Source organism: Anomaloglossus baeobatrachus, chromosome 9 (assembly GCF_048569485.1).
Source record: "Anomaloglossus baeobatrachus isolate aAnoBae1 chromosome 9, aAnoBae1.hap1, whole genome shotgun sequence".
In the NCBI taxonomy this organism is placed as follows: Eukaryota; Metazoa; Chordata; class Amphibia; order Anura; family Aromobatidae; genus Anomaloglossus; species Anomaloglossus baeobatrachus.
In genome coordinates this window covers 110,802,604-110,821,542 of record NC_134361.1, presented here as the reverse complement: position 1 = coordinate 110,821,542, position 18,939 = coordinate 110,802,604, and the positions used below count along the sequence as shown (strand labels likewise).

The window sequence follows — 18,939 nt, the reverse complement described above, 5'->3', positions numbered from 1 at the left end:
ACACACACAAGATATATATGTAATCTACTGTATATTATAGTGTATTACATAATTACAATTTATTACAGTTTGTGTTCTAAAGTTGTATTCAATAAATATATTGTATGTTCTATCCAAATATCTTGATTATTGTATCAGAAAAATTATTAAATGTCTGATGTTCACATATACATGTTCATGTATTACAATACATTTTTCACCTAACTATAAGCAATACATGTAGGAGTCTGAGTCTGTGCAAGAGAAATTGAGGAGTCTGAGTCGAAGGTTTTGTTTACCGACTCCACAGCCCTGTTGCTGACAACACCAAACTATGTAGATTATTAAAAACTAACTTTGATATTACAAAGTGATCTGGATAAGATGTCAGAATGAGCTGACACTTGGCAAATGAGATTTAATGTTGATAGATGTAAAGTAATGCACCTAGGACAGAGTAATCCTATTGCTGCATATACATTAAATGGAAGTATACTCAGGACTACAGAACAGGACACAAGAGGTTTTCTTCTGATGACTCTTCCATGAAGGCCATATTTGTGCAGGTATCTCTAAACAATAGAAAAATGTACCACAACTTCAGTCTGCTAAGTTTTCCTGAAGGTCTTTTGCAGCCAAACGGGGGTTATAATTTCTCTCTCCAGCAATCCTACGAGCAGCTCTCGCAGAAATTTTGCTTGATCTTCCAGATCTTATCTTGACCTCCATTGTTCCTGTTAACTGACATTTCATAATTACATTACAAATTGAGAAAAGGGCAAATTGACAACACTTTGCTATCTTCTTACAGCCTTCTCATGCTTTATAAGCCCCCACCCTTTTCAGAGTGCTAGGCAGCTGCTTACAAGAACCCATGGCTGCTGTTTATTGGCACAAGGTTAAAAGGAGGCTGGGTGTCTATAAAGCTGTGAAATTTACATTACGTGGCCTTTCCTAATGATAACAGTGAACAAGCCATAACCCTAACAGGCTAATTAAGGTCCGAAACTTTGGTCAAAGTTATCTAAGTAAACAAATCTTCAAGTGTGTACAAACTTTTGCATTGGCCCATTTTCCTTTTTCTAATTTTTAAAATTTAAAAGATGAAAAAAAAAAAAATATATATATATATTTTTTGCCTAAAATACAAAGGAAACATGTCATCTTTAACTTTATGCCTTTTAAAAATCATTTAATCTTCAACTTGCTTAACTGTTCACAATAACAGTAATTTTTACCAGGGTTGCCAAAACGTTTGCATGCCACTGTATTTGCAACATGCACATGAGATTTCAAAAATCACATTCACTCTGCTGGGACAGTAAAATGTTGCATTTTTCCATGGCAAAAAACGCAACGTGTGAACATGTCCTACTTATCCCAAGCCCTGCTTTATTTGTCCAGACATTACTGAAATGTAGTTCCTTATTCACAGGCATATGAAATGAGTTTTTTTTGTTTTAAGGTAATGTCCACCTACCTCAGAGCCCTAAAAGTGAGCCAGGGCCCGAAAGCAGCTTTCTAGATGATCACAGCAGGCAACGGTAAATGTAAGGTGGAGATCACATGCATTGAACACCTAAAACCTGCATCAACACGTGCTATTGCAAATTGAATATGTGGTTCGCAATTTTCCCCCTAAAACAGCACCAATATGTATGTGGTTATGGTTTTTAGCCACATCACATCAGGTCACCAAAACTGGTGTTTTTATTTCATCTATACACTTGACTAGCATAGGTATGACACGCACAATTTGTGATACAAGTTCATAAGCTATATTAAAAGCCATAAAGCCACATGATCTATAAAGATGGTCTGGTCTTATCTAGTATCGGAATAGTTTTTTTTTACTGAAAATGTAAATCATTACTACGTCAGTAAGAAATATATGCTGAGTTACAAAATTTGATGTTTTAGACATAAATAAGAAAAACTTGAAATATTCCCATCATGTACAAACAGCAATGAGGAAAAATCATACACAATTGTTGATGTAAAAAAAAAAAAAATTGTGAAGACGTTACAGACTTCAAGTTTTTAAATCAGCCCTATTGAATGAAGAAAGTAGAAGTAGCTGTCATTTTAAAGTCTCTTCTTTCGCGCATAGCCCCCCCCCCCCCCCTCACACCGATGTATCCAGTCCAGATCTGACACTACAGGTCATTCAGGCCAAGTCTAGGAGTTAGCCCAATCCTGGAAACGAAAGCAGTCACTTGCGATCTTCCACACGCTGTTTGATGGTGTGGTGTGCAGTGTCAGGAGGAAAATTTGGTTAAAGTAGTGATGTTTATTTCCTTCAAATTTGACAGATCCATGTGCAACCACCAGCACCGTCTTCTGTCCTTGAGTAGCTATTTCTTGAAAAAGAAAGAAAAAAAAAAAAAATGAATACATTTATTAGTACAAAACAAAGATCTAGGCCTAGATTTGCCAAGTCCTAGACCGCCAAGCTGCTTCCCTTCCATCACCACCAGCTGCTCACTGCCTGTTATCAAGTGCAATCTGCTGAGATGTCAAAACAGACTGCAGCAAGTGGGGTCTGGACATTGGTTGTGTAATCGGGGGTCTGTAAGATACTGCACATAGAGGCATACCCTTTCTTGTGACAGTTTATTCATCATCCCACCACTGTGCTTCCATGGCCATAACCTGTACTTTCCAGAGAACGGCTCTACCTCACTGGATATAAAATCTTCAACTTTGGAAAGTGCTAAAATCTTAACATCCATCAGTGGAAAAACGAACGCGTTTCTGGTGCAGAGGGCGCCTTTACTAACATACTATCAGTGAAGGTGTCGTGTGCACCAGAAGCGCGTTGAGTTTCCTCTGATGGATGGTTTTTGCATATAAAGATATTTTTATAAACTTTCTAAATAAAGTTGTAGATTTTATATCCATTGAGATGGATCCTCTCCCTCTGAATATTATGGCTATTTGTGCCACTGGTACCAGCGCTGCTCCGAAAAGAAATAGGCTGTTATGGTGACTTTTTTGTAGCCATAACCTGTACATTTTAATTTTCTTTATGACGGGCAGTAAAATCTCTGTCCTTCACCTCTGTGAACATGGTTTACTGCCTGATTAGCAACGGTATAATACTGTATCTTTCCACATCCAGCTGTCAGGTATATACAGCTGTAATGGAAGAGTAGGAGATTCCTGCATGTGAAAATAACGACTTAAAATGTAATTTTACTCCAACTGCTTTAGGAGAACATGCAACAAATTCCATAGTTCAGAAACAAATGTCCCATGCGTTTTGAACCCATACATTGGTTCTTAGTGAAGGCAGTACATTACACTGTTGTAAGGGCTTAGACAACTAACAGGTGACAGAGATCGTAACAGCTACTGATTGGATGATGTAAGAGCGGCAAAGAGAAAATGTACCGTATTTTTCGGACCATAAGACGCACCCTGGCTTTAGAGGAGGAAAATAGGAAAATAAAATTTTAAGCAAAAAATGTGGTCATGACACACTTATGGGGCGAGGATCTGCTGCTGACACTGTTATGGGGTAATGTCCTGCTCATACTCCTCACCCTGCTCCTATACTCCCCAGCCTGCTCATATACTCCCCATGCTGCTATATACCCCTATCCTGCTATATACCCTCATCCTGCTCATATACTCCCCATGCTGCTCATAATATACCCCTATCCTGCTATATGCTCTCATCCTGGTGTATCGCAGCATCCTGTGGCACATAAAAAAAAACAAAAAAAAAAAAAAACAAAAAAAAAAACAAAAAAAAAACCAAACGTTCATACTCACCTCACCCCACTCCCTGCAGCACCGCTCCTCTTACCGTCTATGTCAGCGGCAGCGCCGCTGAATGCAGCAGTCCCCCTGCAGCATCGCGATGTCCTCCGGTGGTCTGTGCCGGCGGCTGCGTGTGGACACGTGCGCACAGCGATTACGTCATCGCTGTGCGCACCGCTAGTTACGCAAGTCAACTGACCGGACAGACGGGAGGAGGAGCGATGCTGCAGGGGAACGGTGAGTAATCTGTACTGATTCACTGCCCCCCGCGCTGATGATGATGCGCGGGGGGCAGTGAATACAGCCGCACATGATCACTCCAGTTGCCAGGGGTGATCATGTGGGCCGACTGTTTATCCCTGCCCATCACCCCGCCCACCTGTCAGCGCCGACTTCACCGCTGAGAGATGGGCGGGAGGATGGGCGTGCATATTAAATGAGCTGGCCCACGTGGTCACGGCAGGCTGCTACAGCCTGCTCGTGCCCTCGATGACCCGCTCCACCGCAGCACCCTCATTCCCCGCAGCCACAGTCAGACCATAAGACGCACCCCCAACATTTGGGGGGGAAAAAAGTGCGTCTTATGGTCCGAAAAATACGGTAGATTATGCATTTTTTAAGGGATTGTCTACTACCCAGCGTGTTTGCCCCCAGTAAAATAATTATACTCACTTACAGTGCTGGTGCCGTTCCAGCGGTGTTGGCACTCGCTCTCCTGGGGCTCACACGATGTTGTCACATCATGAGAGCCCTGCGCCCTAATCAGTGCTTCACTCTCCCCGCCTTCGTACAAATTGAACTTCCAAGGTTAAGTAAGGACTGTGGCGACCTGCTCACTTCTTGTTGATATTCAATTTGATTGAAGGCTGGAAGAGTGAAGTCAGCGCTGACTGGGTGCAGGGCTTGCATGATGTAACAATGTCACGTGAGCCCCAGTAGATGATTGACCACACCGCTGGAACAGCGCTAACACCGGAGTGCAGTATGTGTTTTTATTTTAACAAGGGCCAACAATCTGAGGTGGGGATGTCCGACTAGTGGTAACCCCCTTATAAGACAAATGAAGCACATACTTTATTCATATAAGGTTACATCACTTCTATAGTTTAATCCCAAGGTAGCCCAAGCCTCCATGAGTAGAATAAAATATGCTTCATAGCGAATCCGGACCAATCCCCCCTTCTTGCACAATGAATTCCTTCTATGCTGCAAACTGCTAAGTGTGATGTGTCTCCTGTAGGTTGTTCTAACAAATGGCAACATATTTCAGAAAGGGTACGCTGGATTTTATTGGGATTGGGTTGAGCCGCATTTATGTGCTCAGATATTGTAAGGTTCAGTTTATGGGTTGTGCAGCCAATATACTGTAATAGACATAGCTGGCAGGCACGGTGGCTCAGTGGTTAGCACTGCAGTCTTCCAGTGCTGGGGTCCTGGGTTCAAATCCCACCAAGGACACCATCTGCAAGGAGTTTGTATGATCCCCCCATGTTTGTGTGGGTTTCCTCCCACACTCCAAAGACATACAGATAGGGACTCTAGATTGTGAGCCCCAATGGGGAAAGCGCTCCCAATGTATGTAAAGCGCTGTGGAATTAATAGCGCTATATAAATGAATGCAATTATTATTATAAAGAGCATTACAGTTGATAAACAATTTTTTTGGGAAAAGTCTTGTTAGAGTTGAAGATTGTGGTTGTCACCTCCTGTATTAGCCATCTGAAAGAGTACTCAAGTTGTCTCGTGAGCGTTTCATAATTTTGCAGTGTCAAACGGTCTCCTTACTTCCTGGTCTGTGGCAGGGCGGGCTCTCCTGGAGTGACAGCTCTGGTGATTAACAAGACAAAACAATCACTGATCTCGGGGAGACCAGCCAGAGAAAACACTGCCAGCAGCCAAAAAGGGCGCTCAAGCCAGTGAAATCCTAGGTGCATTGCCCCCTGGGAAATATGCAAATCGAAAAAGTCCGTGGAGCCTCTGTTAGGAGTCTCAACACGGAAAACTAGCCAGATATTAGCAGAGCTGTCAAATTAGTAAAACTAATTCTGCTGTACCACATTCAGCTATTAGTGGTTTGTTATGGAGTGCACACTGCTGTCACTGCTGCAAGCCACAGCTCCAGACAGTGAGTGGCCTAGCGTCAAGGAAATCAGCTGTACCACAGGAAAGATAAAAGCTCTCATTGCAGGAGAATGAAGGTAGATAGAAAAGGCAAAACAATCGCAAACTTGTTTATTTTGATTGTTATTTAAAGTAATTAATAATTTAAGAATACTCCTTTAAATATTTTAAATTACACTGTTATATAAAGCCCTGTATGGCTTTGAAATGCGTAGGACATGTGATTCTGCAATATGGAATTCTTTTTTAAAAAAAAAAAAAAAAAGTCTGGAACTGGGAAGTTGATGTATATTCACCTCTTCTATACATGCAGCAGGTGCTCACAGAAGATTGTACTATTTATGAGCTTCCGTAACATTTCAAGGAAAATACATATACTGATGGGATTGTAAATGAAGTGGATCAAACAGGGGACAACAACCCTAACTATTTATGCTGCCTCTGCTGATCAACATTTTGTCACACTTTGGGAAAGGGTTAAGGGTACTTTCACACTTGCGCTCAGCGGAGTCCGTCACTATGGAGAATAGCGCAGTCTGCTAATGCACTGCGCTATTCTCCATAGACTTGTATGAACGACTCACTGTAACGCAAGTGTCAGCGTTGCATCCGCTGGATGACACAGCATCGTTATTTTGAAGCTGCGTCGGGTGGAAGGAACGCAGCATGTAACATTTTTTTGAGCGGCGGAAACCTTTATTTTTCACTGCACATGCTCTTTTTTTTTTTAAAAAAAAAACCACAGAAACTTTATTTTGTTTCTCGGTGGCCGAGCGCTCAGCTGAGCGCCCGGCCGCCGGCATGCGAGAGCGCTCAGCTGAGCGCCCGGCCGCTGGGTGATCAGCTGATCGTTCACAATAGTCTGCTGCCGGTAAAACTGTAAAGAAGAAGGAAAAAAAAAAAAACAACTTTCCGTTGTTTTGTACAATCCATTGCATCCGTTGTGCCATTATATGCAACACATCCGTTGCATCCGTCACACAACGCAATGCAACAGATGCCGTTCAACGCAAGTGTGAAACTAGCCTAATATGGGCTTCAATTTGCAGTTCTAAAATCTGTGAAAAACAAATACATCTCATGATAGTTACAATAAATCAGTATAATGCCCCAAAATCAGAATGGGTTGGTTTCTGTAGAATGTGCTGTGGATTTCTGGGCCTGCAAAAAAAAAAAAAAAAAAAACAAAAAAACCCAAAACTGCCACTTGTAAATAGACTACGGGACCTAATTCAGAAATTGTCCAGTTGCACACTTTTGAGGCTTGTGTGCCTGTCACTATTGTACATAGTTAAGCACTTAATAAAAAAATCAGCTGTTACAAATAGTAAGTGCGCCCTCTACTGGGCAAACTATGGTACTTTTTGTCCGAGTTCCGCTCTAGATGTTAAGTCTTAGTAAATTGAAGTTGAAGCCTTCTCACCGTGGACTGGCTGACAATCAAACATTGTTACTGAAAATTCACTTGATGGTAACATATCAAAAAACTCAATAAGCGCATTCTGTCCAGAGATGGGATTGCCGTTCCAAACCAAAGTTGCAGTGTCCATGTAGAGTTTTGTAAGTTGCTGTAAAAAGAAACAAAAGATTAAAACTTCACTGCATATATCCCATATGAACATAAAGAGATGTGAACAGATAAAAACACCTTATAGACCATTTATTTTTAATTTATGAAGGTATTATGTAATTCATTAAACTTCTGCATCACTTCTGTCTGCAGCCTCTAGGCTTCATTGTACATAGCTGGCTGCAGAATACGCTATCAGAGAGTCCATCAGTGAGCTGCTTCTCACCAGAGACTGTAAGAGGCCTAATAGTTTTAGCTTTCTTCTCCTGATATTCTCAGAGTTGATTTATAACCATAAAAAGTTTTGTATGGTCATAAATCAGCTTACAGGAAAATCAGAAAAAGATAGATAATCGTTACTGGTTGGTAGACCTCACTAAAGGACTCACTGTTACCTCATTCTGCTAAGTGCAGTACAACCAGCAACATATACTGAATAAAAATAGAAAAGCAACACTTTTGCTTTCTGCTCCCATTTCAGGATTAGACAGCATGTGTATTGCACAGGTGTGCCTTAGGCTGGCCACAATAAAAGGCCATTTTAAAATGTACAGTTTTACAGTATTGGAGGCTTCAGGGTGGTCAGAAAACCAGTCAGTGTAACAGTTCCCTTATTCTTCCACGCTCCACATTAGCAAAGAATAAAAATAATAGCGAATATAACAGTGACATTAAAATGTAGCATGTAAAAAACAAAAAAAACACCTGAAATCAGAAAAATATTTACAGCCCTTTAAATCACACGTGCGGAAAAAAAAACGGAAAATGTGCCTGGGCAGGAACAGGGGTAAATGCTCCGCTCTTGAACTGGTCATAACGTATTAAATTTACTTCCGATTCAGTGCAGATACTCGATTGTAACGATGACGTCCCATCCATTGTGACTGATTCACCCAATCTGTGGCCTCAGCACTGTACAGTACAACACCACTGAGGTTAGTGATCGGCTGCAGCAGTCACATGGGTAGATCGTGCAAGACCGGAGAAATGAACAAACCATAGGCTCGGAAAATGACGTGAAAATCAGCCAGGTGAGTATCGCGCTGTGCCTGAGTGATGCCCTGCATTGGGGGCCCTGCGGGTACTGTTTCTTCGGCTAAAATTAGGCTTTCATTCAGCGTACTGAGGGCATCACGCAGACACGAGCACAGCGCAATACCTGGCTGATTTTCACGTCATTTTCTGAATCCAAACCCCAAGCCTAAGGTTCGCTCATCTCTAACAGACAGTAAGCAACTGCCAGACCCCTCCGTAGACAATTTGTCTTTCAGAAGAACAGATGGCTCCTTTTTAAGCAACTGATATAGGCAGAACAAACACCTAATGCACATCAGATGGCTGACCGATCCCACCACAGTCAGCATGCCCAGCCGCCTAACTACAGTGTATGGCTGCCTTTGTTAAAGTACTAGGCGCAATGTAAGAACTAGATTTGAGGTCCTGGACCAATCTAGCACCAATTCATGACTGTTTTGGGGTTTTTTTTTTCAGTACAAAATTAAATAAAAAGCCAGCTTACCCTTCGCCTCTTGTCAATGGTTTCATAATACAGACTTACAAACTCGTCAGCAGCCCTACATGCAAGGTCCACATCAGTCCGGAAGTCCTAAAGAACAGAAATATATATGTGCTTTATATTAATAGGACTGAGAACTAGACAGAAATATAATGCAATGATGCCATCCAGCATTACAGGACACTGCAGAACTGTGCAAGCAATTGTCACGTCTTATGTCCTGGACTCTTCAATCTGAGCAGTAACCTGAGAGCAGCATAATGTAGAGACAGAGACCCCGATTCCAGCGATGTGTCACTTACTGAGCCGTTTGCTGTCATTTTGATAAAAGCAATGTTTTCTCTGCTGCTGATCTAGCAGTTCGGCCAGAGTCACACTAGCGAGTGACTGTGTGTCTCACATCGGTATCAGCCGGTATGACCGCACAGTCTCTGGACAGGAGCGTTTCAGCTGCATAGAAATACATGCAGCAGACCCGCTCCTGTAAGGAGAGAAGCCAGTTGCACCGGGTGATGCCAATGCGATAATCATGCAAGTCATACATTTGTGTGAGCACACCCTTATACAGAGCTCACTAATATGCTGGACTACCTGACAGAATGCCAAGTAGTCCTCTAATGATAATCTACTGCTGATTAATCAGTGATTTTATTAAACTACACTAAGCAGCCCAGTAAGTGACATCGCTGGAACCAGGGTCTCTGCCCCTATGTTATGTTATGCTCAGATTAGGTGTTAAAAATCTGGTGTCAATTCGATCACTGGTTGTACAGAGGGAGCAGGAGTTGCTGTGCAGACAAGAGGTTTAATTGTACCCTGTAACTTTGGAAAAACACCAGCCATTCTAACATTTCTTGTTATTAATGATTTTTCAGCAATAACAAGAAAAGAAAACAAATAAAAGTATAAACATTTTAAAATTCCCTGCCAAAGTCTTTTCACACCTTAAGGGACCCAGTGTGTGAATTAAATGTTCACAATAAAAAGGAAATAAATAAAACAAAAATAAGATAGAGACACTGCTAATCTTAAACACTGTTTCAAGTTTTCTAATAACGTCTACGCAACCTAAAATGTTTTTAAATAGAACTTCAAGGTCATAAAAACAAAGAAAAAATGTGAAAACAAAGACGCATTAACTATTTTTCTTTGCATTTCAATTAAAGCTGGTTTCACACATCCGGATTTTGCTGAGCGGCACAATACGGCGCTCTGCAGAAAAAACGCAACCGTTTTTTTTGCCGCCGGTTGTGTTTTTCCCCGCATAGACTTGCATTAGCGCCGTATTGTGCCGCATGGCCTTGTGTTGTGTCCGTTTTTTTCCGGATGCGGAATATGCCCATGCGGCGGCCGGATGGAACATTGCCTGGCATGTTTTTTGGTGTGGTGAAAAAACCCGCATCGCGCCGGATCCGGCGCAATGCTACGCTATTTACAATGCAAGCCTATGGACGCCGGATGCGGCGTCCTGCGGCAAAAACTGCATCCGGCCGCCGTTTTTTTGCACTGCGCATGCTCAGTATCAAGCCGCATCCATCAAAAACCGGACGGGCCGCATGGAAAAACTTATGCAACAGATCCGTTTTTTTCGCCGCATCCGTTGCATAGGTTTTTGAGCCGGATTGAACTGCACTGCAAAAACCGGATGTGTGAAAGCAGCCTTAGCCCCATGAATCACAAAAATCAGTTCTAGTTAAATATCTGAACAAGATTTTTTTTTTCTTTTAGAGCCATTAAATGTGCATGAACTGTGCCTGGTCAGGAACGGGGGAATATGGCCAATAGTGACCTGGTTAAGGATAAACCGACATGACGTCTGGTACAGATCACCGGAGATCAATCTACTCTTCAGTGAAGCAGCAGATTCTGAACAAATCACTATTGTATGCTGAATTTTGGTTGGAAGAAGGCATCATCTTACATTTGGCGCTCGTGCAGCTCTATCCTGTCTCAATAACAAAGTTCGTTCAGATGAAAGCATTATATGTCCATGCGCTGTCTGTATGCAAAACTGATAGCATGTGAACAGCGCTCTGACCAATGCGAGTCACAGGGGTGATGTACAGAAACGTGATTCCCCCCACCCCACACGGACTGATAGTCTTATGTGAAGAAAAAAAATCTCAGCATGTGCTACTTTGATCCATATTCTGCATTAGACTTGTCCATTATAAATCAAATGGTGCATAAAAAACAGATCACATGCAGCCAGGGCCGGCTCTAGGTTTTTGTGGGCCCTGGGTGAAAGTCTCAGTGGGCCTCATTCACACATAGACATGCACAGATACATACAGGCATACATACACATCATTTAATGAGAAATTCACAAAAACACATAGAAAAAGAAAAAAATCTAGACAGTCATGTACACTGACATACATAGATACACATCATACATGCACATTATATATATATATATTTTATATTATATTATATTATATTATATTATATTATATTATATTATATTATATTATATTATATTATATTATATTATATATATATATATATATATATATATATATATATATATATATATATATATATATATATATATATATATATATATATATATATATATATATATATATATATATATATATATATATATATATATATATATATTTCTAATATTGGGAAGCCGGCAACAGCCTCATTCACCTCCCCGCTTGTGTCCATCCAGCTCCTCCTAGATTGGAGGCAGTCACTAACAGACATGGCCACACAGAGCACACTAACACCGCTGTATATACATCATAGGAGAGGCTGGGGACATACACATTACTGGGGGGCATACATATTACTGAGGAAAGAGGTATACAGCAATGGGGACATACAGCTCTGAGGTAAGGGAGGGGTGACATGCAGTTTTGGGAGTATACAGCTCTGGGGTGGGGGTGACATACAGCTCTGAGATGGTATACAGCACCGGCGTGGAGGGGACATACAACTCTGGAGGTATAGTAGTATGCAGCCCCCATAGTCCTCCATATGGTGTTATGAACCCCCCATAATCCGCTATATAATATTATGCAGCCCCATGTTGCACTATGCGACCCCCATATGGCACTATGCGGCCTCATGTAGTATACAGCCCCCATATAGCACAATGCAGACCCAAATAGCATTAGGCACCCTCACGTAGTATACAGCCAGCATATAGCACAGTGCACACCCAGATAGCATTAGGCATCCTTGTGTGGTATACAGCCCGTATATAGCACAATGCAGACCCAGATAGCATTAGGCATCCTTGTGTGGTATACAGCCTGTATATAGCACAATGCAGACCCAGATAGCATTAGGCACCCTCGTGTAGTATACAGCCGCCATATCATTTAATGCACGCCCTTGGTCGTCTGGCGTACACTCTCTTTCCCTCGTTCCCCTGCTGCTCAGATCTCCTCAGCGCGTCCACTGCTGTCGCTCTGACCTCTCAGCAGGCGCGCAGCGTTGACGTCAAGAGGCGCAGAGCGCCGAAAGACACAGCGGGGAGAATGATAAAAAAGAGGGAGCGCGCCGCTCCATCCCATCATTGCTCTCAATTGTATCGGCAACTGGAATGTCGATACAATTGAAAGCACGATGATCGGCGGGGGGGGCTGTGAAGCGCAGGCACCGGGCCCCCCCCCCCCCCGAGTAGCAATACGCCACTCCTAATACAGCGAGTGGGCCCCCGGCAGCCCAGGGCCCGGCATTTGACCAGGTTTGCCAGGTGCTGACCCTGCATGGAGGTTACTATTTACATGCAGGGCTGTGGAGTCGGAGCTCATTTTAGTGGAGTCGGTATAAAATGCACAGACTCCGACTCCTAAAATATATAATAAATTGGGGACAGTAGTGCAATGCAGAATGTGCTGAATATTTTACTAAATAATAACATTTAGTATAATGCTTATATTTAAGTGAAAAATGTATTGTAGTACAATGTGAACATCAGACATTTAATTATTTTTATGATACAATAATCAAGATATTTAGATACAACATAAAATATATTTATTGGAATACAACTTTAGAACACAAAAAACTAATAAATTGTAAAAAATATATATATATATATATATATATATATATATATATATATATATATATATATATACACACACACACACACACACACATACATACGCAAGATATATATGTAATCTACTGTATATTACATATTTACAATTTATTAGTTTGTATTCTAAAGTTATATTCCAATAAATATATTTCATGTTCTAAATATTGATTATTGTATCACAAAAAATATTAAATGTCTGGTGTTCACATACACATGTTCATGTATTACAATAAATGTTTCACCTAACCATAAGCAATATATGTAGGAGTCGGAGTCGGTGCAAGAGAAATTGAGGAGTTGGAGTCGAAGGTTTGGTTTACCGACTCCACAGCCCTGTTTACATGTTATACAATAGGAAACTGGATTTGTCATTTATTACTTATTAAATTGTTCATGCTGCATGGATGTACAAAATGGACACATTGTCAAAGACAAAAACAGACGACAATATAAATGCAAAATATTTTTTTCCCTATACATAAGATGGAAGATTTTGCATTAGCTCGTGTGAACTCTGCTACTACCAACTCCTGTAAAGAGAGCCTGTGAGGAGCACAATTTTGTAAAGACCTGGCTGTAATACACATTTAAGTGATACCTTAGTGAAGAAATCAGCTTTCTTGTTCTTCTTTAATCACCATTTGAAGTTTTCAGCTAATTAGAATTTGGTGCACATGGATTGGACTCTCTACTGGGTCTTCTCCTCCCGATCTTTAATACCCCAGACCCTCCACTCTGTGATGCCTCCTCAGATTGAAATCTCAGCAGTGACCGGTCATTCAAAGATCTGAGACACAGAGGGCCGGGGGAATCACAGACAGGGAGGAGAAGACCCAGTGTACAGTCCGGCCCCTGTGCACCCAAATCTAATTAGCAGAAAATTTCAAATGGTGATTAAAGAAGAATCACAAAGCAGATTTCTTCACAGCAGTATCCATGTGATCAGTATTACAGGAAAACTACACCCATAACTTTACATTACAAAATCATGCTGACAGGTTCTCTTTATTTATACAGTGCAGTGAATCCATAAAAATGAAAAAGAACAAACCCAAATATTGAATAAAAACAACAACAAAAACGTTCATATGACTACAAAGACAGAAAACCATCATGTTCTAGCTCTTAGAATACTGTTATAAAATAAATACAATTCAAAAATTGATATCACTCGATTTGTGGGGCGCTGGACTTCCACCGATCTTATACTGGCGGTCATCACTACTGCATGACCTTTTACCAGGTTAAGATTAGGGCTCATTCAGACGACTGTTCCGTCTGTCCTGGTCAGTTCCTGTTTTTTTTACAATGGGGAGATAAGGTATGCACACCAGTGACTATGTAAGGGGAATACATGAAATAGCAGAAACTGCTGTGTGAATACTGACTTGAAAAATCCAATAGCTATATGCAAGAGTGAAAATGTGAAAAATGGAATCTGCATTACTGCCATGAACATATGAATCAAGAAAAATTTAGCTACTGAATTGATCAATGCAATAGAGCCCCAACACTACGCCAAAGTATTTCTCTACGTTGGGGTCCCTAGCTTGTGTGTGTCCTCTCATGCAGTTAAAAAAACTGCATGAGAGGACACACACATTCGTTATTGTTAGTAGTTTTTCCGTTTGTGAACCCTCCCCATACACACCTATTGCCAATCCATATCATACGCATAAATAGCCTGGGTCTCAGCTTCCCATACACGGTAAGTTTTTTAACGGCATGAGAGGACACACACAAGCTAGGGACCCCAACGTAGAGAAATACTTTGGCGTAGTGTTGGGGCTCTATTGCATTGATCAATTCAGTAGCTAAATTTCTCTTGATTCATATGTTCATGGCAGTAATGCAGATTCCATTTTTCACATTTTCACTCTTACATATAGCTATTGGATTTTTCAAGTCAGTATTCACACAGCAGTTTCTGCTATTTCATGTATTCCCCTTCCATAGTCACTGGTGTGCATACCTTATCTCCCCATAGTGATGTTTTTTTAGGTTTTTGCACCCTGTTTTTTTACAGACCTACTGACAGGACCATCTTTTCAATGTCTTTTGTGTAAGATCGGATGGCACAGAGAAGCACTTCCGTGTGCATCCGATCCTACAAAAAAAAAACAGATTGGATGCCGTATGTTCATTCTGTTAATATGGAACATGTCCTCTTCTGTTTCATAATAACGGACCATGACTCAATAGAGGTCCTCAAAATCCCTGGAAGCCGCACGGAAGCACTTCCGTGTGCCTTCTGTCAGGTGTCCTTGCAGTCTGTGTCCTACACCCGCCCCGCAGCTGCCCGCACTGCAGCACGCGAGCAGCCGCAGGGATGATGAGCGCTGCCGTCAGGAGGTTAGTATAGTTCATTACCTGCGGTGATGAATTCCTGCTCTCCTGACGTCAGCGCTTGTCACTGACTTCTATGTCCGTCACATTGTCATATCACCTCTTGCGGGCGGCCCGAGACTGAACAGTGGTGATGTGACGGGCCATTCACGATACTTCACTTGTGAACGCAGCGGTCATTGAACTCCGTGACAAACGCTGATGTCAGGAGTGCAGCGGCGTTCATCACCCAGGTAATGTACCTAGCTAACCTCCTGAACTCAGCGCTCGTCATGCCCTGCAGTCACCTGAGCTGACTTATTGATGTTGAATAAAACTGTGGAGAGAGAAAGCGCAATAGGGTCTTATCACCTACAACAGTGGTATCAAGAAAGGTGTTCAACTCACCTACTAGGGTTGTGACAGGCACAACTCCTAGTGAAGCTTAAAAATGGCGAAAGCAACAGCCCCGATAATGCGTGTACTAGAGAAAGAGAGGATTGTATGCCGTGCTATCAGCAATGACAAGAGTTGATTATTCCATTTCTTTGTCAGGTCAACGTGTTTCAGGGACTGACTATCCCCTTCATCAGGACATTAGGAATATCAAACTTTTGATGTTCCTAATGTCCTGATGAAGGGGATAGTCAGTCCCTGAAACGCATTGACCTGACAAAAATAAAGAAATGGAATAATCAACTCGTCATTGATGATAGAGAGGATTGTATGCTGCGCTTTCTCTAGTACACGTGATCTCATGATGTTAGCTCAGGTCACTGCACTGCTCTCCCAGCCAACGGGGAACATTCTGTTCTGCATTGACTGGGACAGTGAGCATGGATCGTCATGGGACCCCCTTATTGGATTACGCCGGACCCAGATTTGTTTTTTCTTTACAATAAATTGATGAAAGAAGGAATGTGTTGGGGAGCGTTTTGTCAAATAAAAATTTGTTGTCTTTTTTTTAAATTACTGACTGGGTTACTGATTTTGGGTATCTGATAGACGCCATGACATCACTAACCTCTGCGCTTGATGCCAGGTGACATTATACATCTGATATCAACCCCATATATTACCCTGTTTGCCACAACACCAGGGCAACGGGATAAGCCAGGTAAAGTCCTGAGACTGTCGTATCTAATGGATGCGACAATTGTGGCTGGCTGATATGTTTAGGCTGGGGGGCTCCCACGACGTAGGTCTCCCCATCCTGAGAATACCAGCCAGCAGCTGTGAGGCTTCACCTTGGCTGGTATCAAAATTAGGGGGGACCGCACGTCGTTTTTTTAAATTATTTATTGTTCTGTACGATATAGACCCGCCCACCGGCGGCTGTGATTGGTTGCAGTCAGACAGCTGTCACTCAGCATGGGGGCGCATCTGACTGTAACCAATCACAGACGGGGTGGGGGAGTGAATATGTATCAGCCTAATAAGCGTCCGGATCGGGAAGATCAAAGAGCTGCCACGGGAGCAGTGTCGGTGATCAGTGAGTATGTAGCGCTTGCTCCTACCCCTTTGCGCCAGATTCTGTTTCCCTTAGACTTTAAATGGGGACCAGCATTTGGTCAGATACCCTGGACTGTATGTAACTCTCCTTCCGTTTATTTGCGGTCCGCACAAAAAGACCGAAGTCACACGGACCGTATACTGAATAGAATGGGACGATGCGGGTGCCACACGGATGCATCCGTTGAAAAACAGGAGCGTTTTTTGTGGACCACAAGAACGGAATGGTCATGTGAAAGTAGCCTTAACATGTTATTTATACAGTGAATTGCAGAAAACTAAAACAACATAAACAAACCCAAACATTGAATAAAAAAACAACAACAAAAACCTTTATATGACTACAATGACAGAAAAACATTTTCTAGCTTTTGGAATACTGTAATAAATTAGATAAAATTGAAAAATTGATGGCTGATTTGTGGGGGGTACGGGACCTCCACCGATCTTACACTGGGGGTCATCAGTACAGGATGGCCCATTTACCAGGTTAGGATTATACATGCTATAAACAAACTGTGAGAAACAGCAGAAGTCACTTCGGATAACATTGATAACAATTCTTCTCAGTAAAGCAAAGCGTTTTATCTGATCAGTGGTGTGGGGGTTTTACAGAGCCCAGCTACATTCTGGAATCAGGCTCTCTGCCCCTACATTGTGCTGCTCTCAGATAACAGAAAAATACTGCTGACATATTCCCATTAGGGAGCAAAATCCATGTAATTTACCATTATATCATACAACCATGTTGGGAAATTCAGACGCCAAGAGACACTGCTGATTAGTAGGATAATGAGCCTAGCACACTGGTGTATCTGCCTCAAACGCAAGAGATGCTGTTATTACTTTCTGATACAAATCCTGCCAATTTGTGCACACAGCACCTATACAGGCCTATATGTTTCCATGGTTAGACGCCGTGTACACTGCTGCCAGCCACTGGGATCTGCTTTATAGGTAACAGCTGCTGTACAGTGAGGGGGATGAGCAAGGTAACTAGCACGAGCTGCTGGCTGATAACAGAAAACAATAGAACAGAACATTCTACTGTATAGGGAGGGGCATGAGGAAGGTAGCTAGCACGAGTTGCTGGCTGATAACGGAAAACAATAGGTCAGATGGCATTCAGCTGTATAGTGAGGGGATGAGGAATGTAGGTAGCATGAGCTGCTGGCTGATAAAATAAAACAATAGAACAGATGTCATTCTGCTGTGTAGTGATGGTGGTGGGGGGGGGGGGGGGGTGAGGAAGGTAACTAGCACGAGTTGCTGGCTGATAACAGAAAACAATAGGACAGATGGCATTCTACTGTGTAGTGAGGAGGTAACTAGCACGAGCTAGTGGCAGAATTCAATAGAACAGCTATCATTTGTCTGGATTTTACGTCCCACTTCAGCAGGGTCATCAGTAATACACACGGCAGAGGGCCGGAGCAGACTGATCGGTATACTCACACTAGACGCCATGGCCGCCGCCGTCCCCGCACACGGCCGCTACACTGCAGACCTCAACAGCACAGACTTCCGCTCAATACGGAAATGGCTAAATCCCAGTGGCCAGAGGCACCTCTTGTGACGCCACGCACATGTGACCAGAATAGGCGGGGCCTCCTCCGACATAGCTGTTACCAGGAAGATGCATTATTCTTTTAGTCCACGTGGGCATATAGTTGACTATAATAGAAGCGGGGGTCTGGGGGTAAGACCACAGGAGGAGAGGGTGCAGGGGGGGAAACATCACCACACCGACTAACGAAGCCTGCCACGCCCACTAACGAATCAGGCCACGCCCACTAACGAATCAGGCCACGCCCACAGGTCCTGCTACCCACTGGGATTTAGCCACAACCCGCTCAATACCCGCGATCCTATCGCCTCCGACCACAACGTCCGGTACACGGATATCTAAGTCCTCCGGAATCTAAGACCAAGCCACTTTGATTCCACCAACACAAGAACCTCACATTGCCCTCTAAGAGGCGACAACGAGCTGTGAATGTGCCCTGTTATTGATAACTCAGCACATGCGGTCCGCGCCTGCGCAATGATGCAGGTGACGGGCGATCTGGGTACACTAATATTCTGCTT

The 18,939-nt window shown here is 42.5% G+C and overlaps 1 protein-coding gene across 1 annotated transcript; it reads right to left on the bottom strand.

Moving 5' to 3' along the window:
- Positions 1–1,803: 1,803 nt before the first annotated feature.
- On the bottom strand, positions 1,804–18,414 carry NXT2 (nuclear transport factor 2 like export factor 2). Its single transcript, XM_075322707.1, has 4 exons — positions 18,307–18,414; positions 8,955–9,041; positions 7,289–7,433; positions 1,804–2,339 (listed from the first exon to the last, which is right to left on the bottom strand). Exons 1-4 carry the CDS (start codon positions 18,316–18,318, stop codon positions 2,158–2,160), a joined length of 426 nt encoding a protein of 141 aa, XP_075178822.1. The 5' UTR covers positions 18,319–18,414; the 3' UTR covers positions 1,804–2,157.
- Positions 18,415–18,939: the final 525 nt, after the last annotated feature.